Source organism: Heterodontus francisci, chromosome 6 (assembly GCF_036365525.1).
Source record: "Heterodontus francisci isolate sHetFra1 chromosome 6, sHetFra1.hap1, whole genome shotgun sequence".
In the NCBI taxonomy this organism is placed as follows: Eukaryota; Metazoa; Chordata; class Chondrichthyes; order Heterodontiformes; family Heterodontidae; genus Heterodontus; species Heterodontus francisci.
In genome coordinates, this window is record NC_090376.1 from 6,848,074 (window position 1) to 6,863,497 (window position 15,424).

The 15,424-nt window shown below is 44.9% G+C and overlaps 1 protein-coding gene across 1 annotated transcript in view; it reads right to left on the reverse strand.

Annotated features, from left to right (window-relative positions):
- Positions 1 to 15,424, reverse strand: part of clpb (ClpB family mitochondrial disaggregase) — a 145,243-nt gene that overhangs the window by 80,864 nt on the left and 48,955 nt on the right. The window contains exon 6 of the mRNA XM_068033039.1: positions 2,490 to 2,587. Coding sequence (XP_067889140.1) covers positions 2,490 to 2,587 — 98 coding nt within the window. The remainder of the gene's footprint in view (positions 1 to 2,489; positions 2,588 to 15,424) is intronic.

Here is a 15,424-nt window from a genome sequence, read left to right on the forward strand (position 1 = left end):
TCAGATGCAAATATGTAAACACTCAAATGTCAGACGAATTAAAGACCTTGTACTCATATCTGTATATTTATATAAAACATAGGTATCTGTGTGTTTGAGAGGCGTTTGAATGATGCATTTTCCGCCAGAAGGACCTGCATCTTTGGTCTGGCTCAGGTTCAGCACAAGATCTGTTGTAAGTGTTCCTTTCACAGGGGAGCTGTCACACAGTTATTGCCCCATCTGAAACCCTGCAATGATGGATTCCATCAGTTTATCGAGTGTTTGTTTTGTGACTGCATCCATTTTTTTTTTATATAAGAAATTTCATTTCGGGCAATTTATCATCAGTCACTTTCTAAAGCATAATGAGAAAACTGCTGTAGAGCGATGAGACTGTGAGTCTGTGTGTGTATAAAACTTTTCCTTACTCCTCCTGTCTATAGATTGCAAGCTGTTGAATTTCAGTGGTTTGACTGGTGGATGTGCAGTTCCGCTGGTTCAGGGAAGGTTCCAGGTTTTATACTGGAAGTGTGCCGAGTTAGCTGCTCTCAGCTGGTGTGGTACTGAGCCGCACACAAAGAGCAGCAAGATCCCAGATTCAGTGCCTGGCCTACTCTGAGTTAGTTGATCTCTCTCAGAGCAGCTGGCCTCAGAACTCATGGATGAGAGAATTGTAATTGGTCAACGTATTCGGTCATGATTCTCAAGTGACTTCGTATGTGTTGTGCAGGAACTTGCGAATGTGCGTACAGAGAAAAGAAGAACTTGCATTTAATTAACGCAAAACTTCACTTAAGCTGTATTTTTAAAAAAATTTTGTGCCCATTATGGTTAGAATATTTTCTCCATGTTTGTCACCCCCTGTCAAATCTCCCAGGACAGGTACAGCACGGGGTTAGATACAGAGTAAAGCTTCCTCTACACTGTCCCCATCAAACACTCCCAGTACAGGTACAGCACGGGAAGAAAAGAAAATAGGTTAGATACAGAGTATAGCTCCCTCAACACTGTCCTATCGAACACTCCCAGGGCCAGTACAGCGCAGGTTAGGTAAAGCTCCCAGGTTAGGTAAGGAACTGGGTAGATGGAGAGTAAAGTTTCTTTTGCATCGTGACTTCAAATTTTGTTGTGTCTGCATGTTATGGAGCCTTTGGGGACTACATGCAAAGTTTAAATTCTTCTTACTATCAATTTGCAGACAAATGATACAAATGGATGTTCTGACCTGGGATTAATTCAACACTGACAAAAGCCCTTTCCCTAAGCATCCAGAACTTTAAAAGGACACTGTGGCAAGCAGGAGCCAACACTAGTACAGGAACAATGAGCCGAAATGCCTCTTTCTGTGCTCTAGTTTTTATGACTATATAAAGTTGCTGGAACGATGTGCACAAGGCACAAAATTTAAAACAATCCATTGCATTATTGCCCTCTTGCAGCCTTGTCTTTTAAATTGCTGCTGGTATGTGCTCTGATTGGGGTCCTTTTAGTACCTTGCTTGAGAAAGTGACCATTGGAAACCTACTTTGAGCCGTATCCAGCAGGGTTACTAACAACCGATTTGGAATGGGTCAGACACAGGATAAAAGTTCCTCTGCATCAGCAATACATTTATACAATGCTTTCAACATAGTAAAACATCCCAAAGCACCATTATAAATTGTCACAAGTATAGGTAGGTGGTAGGGAAATATAGGGACAGGTGGGGATGTTTGGTAGGAATATGGGATTAGTGTAGGATTAGTATAAATGGGTGGTTGATGTTCGGCACAGACTCGGTGGGCCGAAGGGCCTGTTTCAGTGCTGTATCTCTAATCTAATCTTATAATCTTACTACACAGGAGTGATTATCAAGCAAAATTTGACACTGAGACATATAAGGAGACACAAGGTAGATGAACCAAAGCTTGGCCAAAAGTTAGGTTTTAAGGAACATCTTAAAGGAGGAGAGAGGCAGAGAGGTTTTGGGGGGGATTTCAAGAGCCTAGGGCCCATGCAATTGAGGGCCTGGCCACCAATGGTAGAGCGATTACAATGCAATGCACAAGAGGGCAGAAATGGAGGAACAGAGATCTCAAAGAGTTGTGGGGCAGGAAGCAGTTTCAGAGATAGGGAAGTTGGAGGCCATGGAGGGATCGGAACGCAAGGAGAAAGTTTTTAAATTCGAGGCAATGTCCAGACCAGGAGCTATTGTTGGGTCTGCGAGATAAATATTGGCTAGAACACCGCTGCTCTTCAAAATAGTGACATGGGATCTTTTACATTCACCTGAGAGGGCAGACCGGGCCTCCATTTAAGCTTTCATCTGAAAAACAGCACTTCCGACAGTGTGGCACTCTCTCAGTACTGCACTGACCCACCTGATGTGTGGCTCAATTAAACATTGCCTTTCCCAATGACTGGATAGAGGTCAAATCCATTGCCAATAGTTTGAGGAACAGTTGGTATGATAATGTGACATATCTGCCCCACGATCTCTTCCTAAAAGCTTAGGATGTTGCATTCACCTTCACTTCAGCCTCCTTCAATAGCTTCTTGACTTCCCCTTCCCTGGCGTAGTCCACTGGCGTGTATCCCATATCATTGCGCAGCAAGGGATTGGCACCTGAATGAGAAAAAGGTGAAAGTTGAACAGGACTAACTCCACCAATGTTGCTACAAAAGCTTCAAATCTCTAACATGCCTGTTTGGAACTCATCATCCTCCCAACCCTTGACCCACTAACGTGCCTACCCTCGGTGCTCCTACCCCTGACCCACATGCACTCCTATCTTCAACTCATTACCCTCCAATCGTCATTTTATCAATACCTTCTAGTCACTCAGGTGCCATCTCTCCAAACCCCCCCTCCCATTCCACACCTTTATGGAGCCTTCAACATAGTGAACAAATTGGAGGTTGGACCTGAGCAAAGCACAAGGCTTTTGAAGGTTGAGGGGAAGATGTAACATGCAGAGGGGTCAGGGAGAGGGTAACCTAGAACAAGGGCTTATGTTGGCTTAAGGCATGGCTATGAAACTGAGGAACAGGTGCAGAAAGACCAGAACTAGAAGAGGCTAGTGGGCATGTATTAGGAAATAGGGCTAGAGCGGAGTGAAGCCATGAGAGGGATTTGTAAACAAGGATGAGGGATTTGTAAACAAGGATGAGGATTTTGCGATACATTCGCACAAGTCCCACCAGCCTCTCGCAGAGCTATCCATTATCCTATCCTGAAATTATATAAATGATGCATTGGAAAATAAACGCAGATAAAAGGTAATGTAGATCTTTGACAAGCAGCTGGGTCTTTTACAAGATTAAGCCTAGGTGAATATCCATTCTCTGGGAGATATGTGGTGTGCCCCTAAGCATGTCTGCTGCAGTGAAGGATTTACACACTGCTCTTTACAATATTGATCGCTGCTGTGCAGAGACGCTCCTAAGGGTGGCATTGCGATTGTTTGCTCGCACGCAATCAATTCCGGAGTTATGATTACTTAAAAAATCATATATATACTGGATCACTGCCCTAGGCAGTGTTTGTGGGCAGTTCAGAACACTGGAAAGTGGCGTGCTGTATATGCCACCTGGGCTAAGCTAAGCTTACTACTTCATTTCTCATCCATTGTCTCGAGGGTTTCATAGAATGATACAGCACGAAAGCAGGCCATTCGGTCCATCATGCCTGCATCAACTCTTTGAACGATTTATCCAATTAGCCCCACTCCCCCTGCTCATTCCCCATAGCCCTGCAAATGTTTCCTTTTCAAATATTTATCCAATTCCCTTTTGAAAGTTGAAACTGCTTCTACCACCTTTACAGGCAGCGCATTCCAGATCATAACAACTCACTGCATGGTGTCAGTCACTAATGCGTCAGCCGTGGCTCAGTGGGTAGCACTCTCGCCTCTGAGTCAGAGGGTTGCGAATTCAAGTCCCACTCCAGGACTTGAGCATAAAAATCAAGGGTGGCACAGTGGCTAGCACCACAGCTCCAGTGACCTGGGTTCGATTCTGGGTACTGCCTGTGTGGAGTTTGCAAGTTCTCCCTTTGACCACGTGGGTTTCTGCCGGGAGCTCCGGTTTCCTCCCACAGCCAAAGACCTGCAGGTTGATCGGTAAATTGGCCATTGTAAATTGCGCCTAGTGTGGGGATGTGGTAAGGAATATGGGATTAATGTAGGATTAGTATAAAATGGGTGGTTGATGGTCAGCACAGACTCGGTGGGCCAAAGGGCCTATTTCAGTGCTGTATCCCTAAATAAAATAAATAAGGCTGACCCTCCAGTGCAGCACTGAGAGTGTGTTGCACAGCTGAAGGTGCTGTCTTTCAGAAGGGATTTTAAACCGAGGCCCCATCTGTCCCCTCAGGTGAAGTAAAAGATTGCATGTCTGGTGTCCTGGCCAATATTTATCCCACAGTCAACATTACAAAAATGGAGTATCTGGTCATTATCACATTGTTGTTTGGGGGATCCTGCGATGTGCAAACTAGCTGTTGTGTTTCCTACGTTGCTTCTAAAGTACTACCTTGGCTGTAAAGTGCTTTGAGGCGTCTGGTGGCAATGAAAGGTGCTATATAAATGCAAGTTGTTTTTACATTAAAAAAAAGACTCCTCATCTCCCTCTCCAGTTCTTTTGCCAATTATCTTAAATCTGTGTTCTCTGGTTACTGACCTCCTGCCACTGGAAAAGTTTCTCCTCATTTACTCTATCAAAACCATTTATAACTTTGAACATCTCCAATAAAACTCCCCTTAAACTTCTCTGCTCGAAGGAGAACAATCCCAGCTTCTCCAGTCCCCTCAACATAACTGAAATCTCTCATCCATCTCAAATGAAGTAGTAAATCTTCACTGCACGCTCTCCAATGCCTTAACATCCTTCCTAAAATATGGTTTCCAAAATTAGGACGCAATACTCCAGCTGAGGCCTAGCCAGTGATTTATAAAGGTTTATCATAACTTCCTTGCTAATGCCTCTGTTATTTAACAGACAGGCATGGGTACAGACACCTTGGCCATTTCTGCCTTATGGTTCTGTTTGGTAAGTTGTGGGGGGGTAAATATTTGGGTTTAGGGACAGACTTCACTGCGGATTACTACCCTCTCTTGGTGATGCCTTGGCAACTTGGCCACATCCTGAGGTCTCAGGGTACGTGAATCCTCCGATCGGTGGCTGCTCCTTGGATATGTATTTCTGCTGAGATGCTGAGAGGGTGTTTCCCCGGGTGGGGGAATCTAGAACTAGGGAGCAGTTTCAGAATAAGGGGTCTCCCTTTTAAGATGGGGATGAAGAGGAATTTCTTTTCTCAGAGGCTCATTAATCTTTGGAATTCTCTTTCCCAGAGAGCAGTGGAGGCTGGGTCATTGAATATATTCAAGGCTGAGTTGGACAGATTTTTGATCTACAAGGGAGTCAAGGGTTGTGGGGAGCAGCCAGGAAAGTGGAGTGGAGGCCAAGATCAGATCAGCCATTATCTTACCGAATGGCGAAGCAGGCCAGAGGGCCGACTGCTGCTCCTATATATTATTTTATGACCTTTCTCTCGGTGTGCCATTCTCTTCCTGTGCCCTGTTACTTTCTCTTTCTGTTAGTTACACTCTACTGCATTTCTGTTACTCTTTTACTGTGTTTGTCACTCTCCTCTTTCCATATTTCTTTGTTACTCTGCATCTGCTCCCTGTCACACTCCATAATGGGACTGGGCCTGGGGATTGTGGGGGGGGGCGGGGGCCAGCACAGTGGGACTGGGTGAGGGGGAGAGCACAGAGGGACCGGGCACGGGGGAGACACAGGGCAAAGTGGGACTCGGGAATCGAGGAGCCTGGGACTAGGCTTCTTTGTTTAATGGCTGGAACTGTCCCTTTAATACTCATTATCAATTAGTTTCCCTTTCATCAATAATAGAATTTGCCTAATCAGTGAGGAATGACACTGTAATCACACAATCAATGAGGATAGAAAAATGACTGCAATATAATACTGTAGCAGCTCAGGCCATAAATTACTGAGGACACCATTAAGGAATCATTATTTAAAAGGCATGGAGCAGACAAGGCATTTAAAAATAAAATCCCCAAACTGCACAGGGAGAAATGTTGGAAGTTTGGTGGTGACACTGGTTGTGTCAGGCTGCACTGTTGCTACAGCAGAACTATCCTCTCCCCTTGGGAGAGGGAAAGATTCGGTGAGAAATGCTGTAAATATTTCTGGCCTGTCCGGCAGCTTCTCTCAGTAAATCTGAAATTAAAACAGAAAGAAGTTATCCTTATCCTAACTCACGCAGGCCGGGATTTCACCAGGCGACGGGGGCCTTGACCTCCGGCAAAAGCGCCGCCGAGAACCCGTGTCGCCCTTCAGAGGCAAGGCGTGCTGATCAAGTGCCAATTAGGCACTTCCGAGGACAGTGACGGGCCTTCCACAGGATCAAGGACCCCGGCGACACAAGTCCCACCCTCTGAGAGCTGGCAGCTTGTCAGAGGCCAGCAGCTCTTTCACTGAGGAGCGCCACTGCGGAGGCAGTGGAGGACCCACCTAAGGCTGAGGAGTGGCGCTGGACCCAGGCCACAGGTAGGTAGGTCAGGAGGGGTCTCGTGGGAGGGTGGGGGGGGGGGGGGAGATCAGCAGCAAGGCAATGACTGGCTCTCAGCAGTACCCCCACTTCTCAATGTTGGGTCCCTCATTCAGGCTCCAAGTGCCTTTTAATGACGAACTCCCACCCCAGCTACTCACCCCCAGGAGCCAGAGCCAGCAGCCAGCACCATTTTTCCTGCCATGCTTCCCATGCGGCGACATGACTGCCCGCTCAGCTAATTGCAGCGGCTGGATGAGACACTTAATTGGGGTTAATTGCCCAGTTAAGGGCTTCAATTGGCGGCAGGGTAGGGAGGCGGTTCACAGGCCTTCCCATCCAGCACTTAACTTCTGCGCAGGCGGGAAGGTGGCGGGGAACCTGCGCAGGGGAGGACATACAATTCCCCCCACCAAGTCCCATTCACCCTCCATCCACTGTGCTCAATGATTTACTCTGGCTCCCAGTTGGTAAGTGTCTCAATTTTAAAATTCTCACACTTGTTTTCAAATCCCACCATGGCCTCGCCCTTCCCTATCTCTTTATAATTCATTGGTTAGCCCCCAGTTGGTGTCCAATTCAAAGCCTTGGAGTAGGTGCAGAAGAAACTTACTTGAATAGTATCAGGAATGAAGGAATTCAGTTACCAGGACAGAAGATGAGCTTGTTTGCCTTTGAGCAGGGATGGCTCAGAGAAGATGTGATAAAGAGGTGTTCAAAAATCATAAGGGGTTTTGACAGAGTAAATAAAAATAAACTGTTTCCAGTGGCAGAAGAGTGGATAACTGGAAGGGATAGTTTTAAGGTGATTGGCAAAAGAACCAGAGGTGACATGAGGAAAAACGTTTTAACGCAACAAATGGTTAGGATTTGGAATTCAGGGAAGGCGGTGACATCTTGGTATTGTCACTGGACTAGAACCCAGAGACCCAGGTATTGCTCTGGGGACGTGGGTTCAAATCCGACCACAGCAGAAGGTGGAATTTGAATTCAATTAATAAATCTGGAATTAAAAGCTAGTCTAATGATGGTCATGAAACCATTGTCAATTATTGTAAAAAACCCATCTGGTTCACTAATGTCCTTTCAGGAAGGAAATCTGCTGTCCTTACCTGGTTTGGCCGACATGTGACTCCAGACCCACAGCAATGTGGTTGACTCTTACATGCCCTCTGAAATGGCCTAGCAAGCCACTCAGTTGTATCCAACCGCTACGAAGTCCAAATGGACTGCAGCGTTCAAGGGCAATTAGGAATGGGCAATAAATGCTGGCCTAGCCAGCGACGCCCAAATCCCATGAATGAATAAAAATAAACATTGCTTGATTGGGTGGTGGATACAGATTCAATAGAAGCCTCCAAAAGGGAATTGGATAAATACTTGAAGGAGAAAATAATTGCAGGGAAATCAGAAAAAAGTGGGGCAGCAGAACTAACTGGATTGCTCTTTGAAAGAGCAGGTGCAGACCTAATGCTCCGAATGGCCTCCTTCTGTACTGTACAGGGTACTAGAACCATATAACCATAGAAAAGTTACAGCACAGAAAGAGGCCATTCAGCCCATCGTTTTTGCGGCATCTGAAAAAAAACTAGCCGCCCATTCTAATCCCAGCTTCCAGCACCTGGTCCGTAGCCTTGCAGGTTACAGCACTTCAGGTGCAGGTCCAGGAACCTTTTAAATGAGTTGAGGGTTTCTGCCTCCACCACTCTTCCTGGCAGTGAATTCCAGACACCCACCACCCTCTGGGTGAAAATGTTTTTCCTCATGTCCCCTCTAATCCTTCTACTAATCACCTTAAACCTGTGCCTACGGTAATTGATTTCTCCGCTAGGGGAAACAGGTCCTTCCTGTCTACTCTATCTAGGCCCCTCATAATTTTGTAATTAAGTCACCCCTCAGCCTCCTCTGTTCTAAGGAAAACAACCCTAGCCGATCCAATCTTTCCTCATAGCTGCAATTTCCAAGCCCTGGCAACATTCTTGTAAATCTCCTCTGTATTCGCTCCAGAGCAATCATGTCTCTCCTGTAATATGGTGACCAGATCTGTATGCAATACTCTAGCTGTGGTCTAACCAGCGTTTTATACAGTTCCAGCAGTACATCCCTGCTTTTGTATTCTATACCTCGGCCAATAAAGGAAAGCATTCCATATGCCTTCTTCACCACTTTATCTACCTGTCCTGCCACCTTCAGGGACCTTTGGACATGCACTCCAAGGTCTCTCACTTCTTCTACCCCTCTCAATATCCTCCCATTTATTGTGTATTCCCTCGCTTTGTTTGCCCTCCCCAAATGCATTACCTCACACTTCTCCTGTTTAAATTCCATTTGCCACTTTTCCGCCCACTCAATCAAACCATTGATATCATTCTGGAGTCTACAGCTATCCTCTTCACTATCAACTACACCGCCAATTTTTGAGTCATCTGCAAATTTCCCAATCATGCCTCCCACAGTTAAGTCCAAATCATTAATATATATCACAAACAGCAAGGGACCCAACACTGAGCCCTGTGGAATGCCACTGGAAAACGGCCTTCCATTTGCATAAACATCCATCAACCATTACCCCTTTGTTTCCTGGTCCTGAGCCAATTTTGGATCCAACTCGCCACACTCCCCTGTATCCCATGGGCTTTAATTTTTCTGACCAATCTGCCATGCAGGACCTTATCAAATCCTTACTAGAATCCATGTATACAACATCCACTGGACTGCCCTCATCAATCCTCCTTGTTACTTCCTCAAAAAATTCAACTGTTAGTAAGACACAACCTTCCCTTAACAAATCCATACTGACTATCCATGCCTTTCCAAGTGGCAGTTTTTCCTATCTCTCAGAATTGATTCTAATAATTTGCCCACCACAGAGGTCAGACTAACCTGCCTATAATTATTTGGCCTATCCCTCGCACCCTTTTTAAACAATGGTACAATGCTCGCAGACTTCCAACCCTCTGGTACTTGCCTGTATCTAGTGAGAATTTGACAATGATCCTCAGAACATCCACTATTTCCTCACTGGTTTCATTTAACAACCTGGGATACAATCCATCCGGCCCTGGTGATTTATCCATTTTCAAGGATGTCAGACCCTCGCGTACATCCTCTCTCATTATGCTTATTGTATCTAATATTTCACACTCCTCTTTAACTACAATGTCTGCATCATCCCTCTCCTTTGTGAAGACAAAGGCAAAGTACTCATTAAGAACCCTGCCCACATCTTCTGCATCCATGCCTAAGTTCCCTTATACATCTCTAATAGGCCCTACCCTTTCCTTAGTTATCCTCTCGCTCTTAATGTACTGATAAAACATCTTTGGGTTTTCTTTAATTTTACCTGCCAATATTTTTCATGTCCTCTCTTTACTTTCCTCATTTCCTTTTTTACTTCGCCCCTGCAATTTCTATACGCCTCAAGGCTTTCTAAAGTATTAAGTTTTTTGTGACTGGCAAAAGCTTTCTTTTTCTGCTTTATTTTACCCTGTATGCTTCTAGATAACCAGGGGGCTCCAGATTTGCCAGTACCACCCTTTTTCTTTGTGGGGACATGTGCCCGTAGAATCTCGCTTTTGAATGCCTTGCACTGGTTTGCCTACTGTTGGTACTGTTCTATAAATGTAAGTGTAGGCCAGGATATTATAGACAACGCCACTGCTCTTTAAAATAATACCATGGAATCTTTTACATCTACCTGAGGGGGTAGACAGGGTCTTGGGTTAACGTCTCATCGCAAAGACAACACCTCCAAAAGTGCAGCACTCCCTCAGTACTGCTCTGGGAGTGTCAGCCTGGATTATCAGATCAAATCCCTGGCGATTAAACATCCATCCGCCAGTTACAAGGGAAGGGAGTTTTCCCAGTGTCTTGGTTGAAGGAGGGAACATCAACCATCAAAACAGTCATTAATCCTTTTTGTTTTTGGGATCTTGCTGTGTATAAATGTGACACCCCCACCCCACTGTGGTTTGCTTGCATAACAGTCACTGCCCTTCAAAGTAATTGTAGTGCTTTAAGGCATTTTTGAGAGATGTGATAAGGCTCAGTGCGTAGAGAAGGCTTTCACCTTTCTACTCAGGAGTGCCTGTGAATTGAGTGCGCGCCTGCACAATTTAAAATGTTTACAAAATAGAGCTTCAGTTGTCACAGCTGGGCTTGGAAGAAGAGAAGATAACACTCTGACCTTAGTAATGTACAAGATTACAGGATGTGAAATGGATTCCACTTCTGCTAACAAAGCTGGAGATCGCGATCATTTGACAAGGCTGCCTTCACATTTTCCAGACCGCTCAGCTGTCCACAACCGCCCCCCCCCCACCAATTCAATCACCATTCTGCTGTGACTAAAAACAACTCCCCAGTTTCACAGAACCATACAGCACAGAAGGAGGCCATTTGGCCCATTGTGTCTGTGCCAGCTCAAAGCGTTGTCCAATTAATTCCACACCGCCACCCCCCCCCACCACTCTCTTCCCCATAACCCTCCAGATTTTTCCTTTTTTAGTATTTATCCAATTCCCCCTTTTGAAAGTTACTCTTGAATCTGCTTCCATCGCCCTTTCAGGCAGCGCGTTCCAGATCACAGCAACTCACTGTGTAAAAAACAATCTCATCTCTCCTCTGGTTCTTTTAATTTTAATTCATTCATGGGATGTGGGCTTCACTGGCCAGGCCGGCATTTATTGCCCATCCCTAATTGCCCTCGAGAAGGTAGTGGTGAGCTGCCTTCTTGAACCGCTGCAGTCCGTGTGGTGTAGGTACACTCATAGCGCTGTTAGGGAGGGAGAGTCAGGATTTTGACCCAGTGAAGGAACAGTGATATAGTTCCAAGTCAGAACGGTGTGTGTCTTGGTGAGGAACTTGTCAATTATTTTAAATCTGTCCTCTGGTTACTGACTCTCCCACCAGTGTAAACAATTTCTATCTACCTTTTGGATACTAGAGGAATTAAGGGATGTGGGATATTGCGGGAAGATGGAGTTGAGGTAGATGATCAGCCTTGATCTTAGTAAATGACAGAGCAGGTTTGGTGGGGGGGGGGGGGGGGGGGGGGGCGGGGGGTTCTGAACAGCCTACTCCTGCTCTTATTTCTTATGTCCTTACTCTATCAAAACACTTTGTGATTTTAAATACCTCTCTTACATCTCCCCTTAACATTCTCTCCTCTAAGGAGGACAACTTCAGCTTCTCCAGTCTCTCCACATAATTGCAGCTGCTCAGCCCTGGTGCCATTCTAGTGAACTTCCTCTGCACTCTTTCCAAAGCTTTGACATCCTTTTCTAATGTGTGGTGCCCTGAACTGGACTCTATATTCCAGCTCAGTCCCAGTCAGTGATTTATAATCATCTCTATGAAGCATCTCTTGACCCTGTCATTCACACTGGTACGTTCCCCAGCTTCGCTCTCTTAAGTCAGAGGCCTTAATTGAGTAATCTATAGCCAGATTTGGCTTCAGCCTATCGAGTATTACTATGCTTTGCTCTGTAATTTCAACTTGCATTTAGGTAACAGCTTTAACATCTCAAGGTGCTTCACAGGAATTAAATGGACAACATATGACACTGAGCCGAACAGATGACCAAATGCTTGGCCAAAGAGGTAGATTTTAAGGAGCATCTTAAAGGAGAAGACAGGCAGAGAGGTTTAGGGAGGGAATTATAGAGATAAGGGCCCAAGCAGCTGAAGGCACAGCCGCCAATGGTGGAACGATTAAACTTTGGGATGCTCAAGAGGTCAGAATTGGAGGAGCACACAGATCTCAGAGGGTTGTGGGGCTGCAGGACGTTAGAGATAGGAAGGGGTGTGGGTGGGGGCGAGGCCATGGAGGGATTTGTAAACAAGGATCAGAATGTTTTTTTTTAAATCGAGGTGTTACCAGATTGGGAGCCAATGTTGTTCAGCGAGCAGAGGGGGCGATGGATGAATGGGACTCTGTGTAAGTTAGAACATGGGCAGCAGAGTTTTGGTGGCACAATGGTGTCGTGGTCACGAAGTGGTATATCACTGAGATAGCTAAGTCGTATAAAGGTATAGTGTTGTAGTGGTATAGCTGCAGGAATAGGTTAGGATCCAAGCACATCAAATTCCCACTGCCCTCTGTAGTGACTGAGTGGAGCACAAAAGGTTTCCTTGAAGGGAAAGTGCTGCGAATCAGAAGTGAATTACCCCAGAGTCACTGTACTTCAATACGACTCAAAAATAGCCCAGCAAAGAAAATAAAGTTTACAGTATGGTGCACCACACTTGGCAGTATTATGTACATTTCTGATCTCCACACTGAAAAAAGGATATAGAAACACTGGAGAAGGTGCAAAACAGATTTACAAGGATGATATCAAAACTGACAGGTTATAACTATCAGGAAAGATTGAAAAAGCTGGGACTCTTTTGTCTAGAAAAGCAAAGACTGAAGGGTGACCTGATAGAGGTCTTTAAGATTATGAATGAATTTGATAGGGTAGATGTAGAGATGTTTCCACTTGTATAAGAGACCAAAACGAAGGGCCATGAATATGCTAGCCACTGGTAAGTCTAATAGAGGACTTAAGAGAAACTTTTTATCCAGAGAGTGGTGAGAATGTGGAATTTGTTACCATAAGAATTAGTTGAGCCAAACAGATGCATTGAAGAGGAAGCTAGATAAGAACATGCGGGCCGAAAGGAATAAAAGGATATGCTGATAGGGTGAAAAGATGAGGGGTGAGAGGAGACTTGTGTGGAGCTTAAACACTGGCAAGGACCAGATGGCCTGTTTCTGAGATGTAAAGTCTACATAATTTTATAGTGAACAAATAAATACCAACTCAATAAATATAACTGCTAGTTATCAGTTAAAAAGAAAAATGTTGTTCTTGGCTTTGTAAAGAGGGGCATTGAGTACAATGACAGCAAAGTCACGTTAAACCTTTACAAATCACTGGTTGGGTATCAGCTGGAGTATTGTGTATAATTCTGGACACCACAGTTGAAGAAGTACGTCAAGGCCTCACCGGATGCAGAGGAGATTTACCAGGGATAAAGGACTAATACAAAAGCAAAATACTGTGGATAGTTGCAACAAGAGGTCATCGACCTGAAACGTTAACTCTGTTTCTCCCTCCACAGATATTGCCAGACCTGCTGAATATTTCCAAGCATTTTCTGTTTATAGACCAGAGATGAGAGATTTCAGTTATATGGAGAGATTAGAGAAGCTGGGATCATTTTCCTTCGAGCAGAGGAGATTAAGGGGAGATCTAATAAAGTTACTTAAAATTATGAAGGGTTCACAGAATTATAGAAATTTACAGCACGGAAGGAGGCCATTCTACCCATCATGTTTGCGCCAGCCAGCAAGTAACCATCCAGCCTAATCCTACTTTCCAGCTCTTGGTCCGTAGCCTTGTTGGTTACGGCACTTCAAATGCATATCCAAGTACTTTTTAAATATTATGAGGGTTTCTGCCTCCACCAGCCTTTCAGTCAGTGAGTTCCAGATCCCCACCACCCTCTGGATGAAAAAAAAAATTCCCTCAAATCCTGTCTAAACTTCCTACCCCTTAACCTAAATCTATGCCACTGGTTACAGACCCCTCATAATTTTATAAACTTAAATTCTCCCCTTGGCCTACTCTGTTTCAAAGAAAACAACCTTAGCCTATCCAATCTTTCCTCGTGACTAAAATTCTCCAGCCCAGGCAACATCCTCGTAAATCTCCTCTGAACAAAAAACAAAGAACAGTACAGCACAGGAACAGGCCATTCGGCCCTCCAAGCCTGCGCCGATCTTGATGCCTGCCGAATCTAACACCTTCTGCACTTCCGGGGCCCATATCCCTCTATTCCCTTCCTATTCATATATTTGTCAAGATGTCTCTTAAACGTCACTATCGTATCTGCTTCCACCACCTCCCCTGGCAGCAAGTTCCAGGCACTCACCACCCTCTGTGTAAAAAACTTGCCTCGCACATCCCCTCTAAACTTTGCCCCTCGCACCTTAAACCTCTGTACCCTCTCTAGTGCAATCACATCTTTCCTATAGTGTGGTGACCAAAGAACTGCATGCAGTACTCCAGCTGTAACCTAACCAATGTTTTATACAGTTCCAGCATAACCTCCTACTCTTACATTCTATGCCTCAAATAATAAAGGAAAGTATCCTGTATGCTTTCTTTACCACCTTATCTACCTGTCCAGCCACCTTCAGGAATCTGTGGACATGGACTCCAAGGTCTCTGTTTCTCTACAATTCTCAGTATCCTACCATTTATTGTGTATTCCCTTGCCTTGTTAGCCTTCCCCAAATGCATTACCTCACACTTCTCTGGATTGAACTCCATTTGCCACTGTTCCGGCCACCTGATTAATTCATTGATATCTTCCTACAGTCTACAGCTTTCATCTTCATTACCACCCACAAGGCCAATTTTTGTACTGTCTGGAAACTTCTTAATCATTCCTCCTATAAGCAAATCCAAATCATTAATACATCCAACAAAAAGCAAGGGACTGAGTACTGATCCTATGAAACCCCACTGGAAACCCCACAAAAGTACCCATTACCCTTTTCTTCCTCTTCCTGCCTCTGAGCCAATTTTGAATCCAACTTGCCACTTTACCTTGGATCCCATGGGCTTTTACTTGCGTGACTAGTTTGCCATTTGGGACCTTATCAAAAGTCTTGCTAAATTCCATATTCTTTCTTTTGGGCCTCCTTATCTCGAGAGACAATGGATATGCGCCTGGAGGTGGTCAGTGGTTTGTGAAGCAGCGCCTGGAGTGGCTATAAAGGCCAATTCTAGAGTGACAGGCTCTTCCACAGGTGCTGCAGAGAAATTTGTTTGTCGGGGCTGTTGCACAGTTTCTCCCCTTGCGCCTCTGTCTTTTTTCCTGCCAACTACTAAG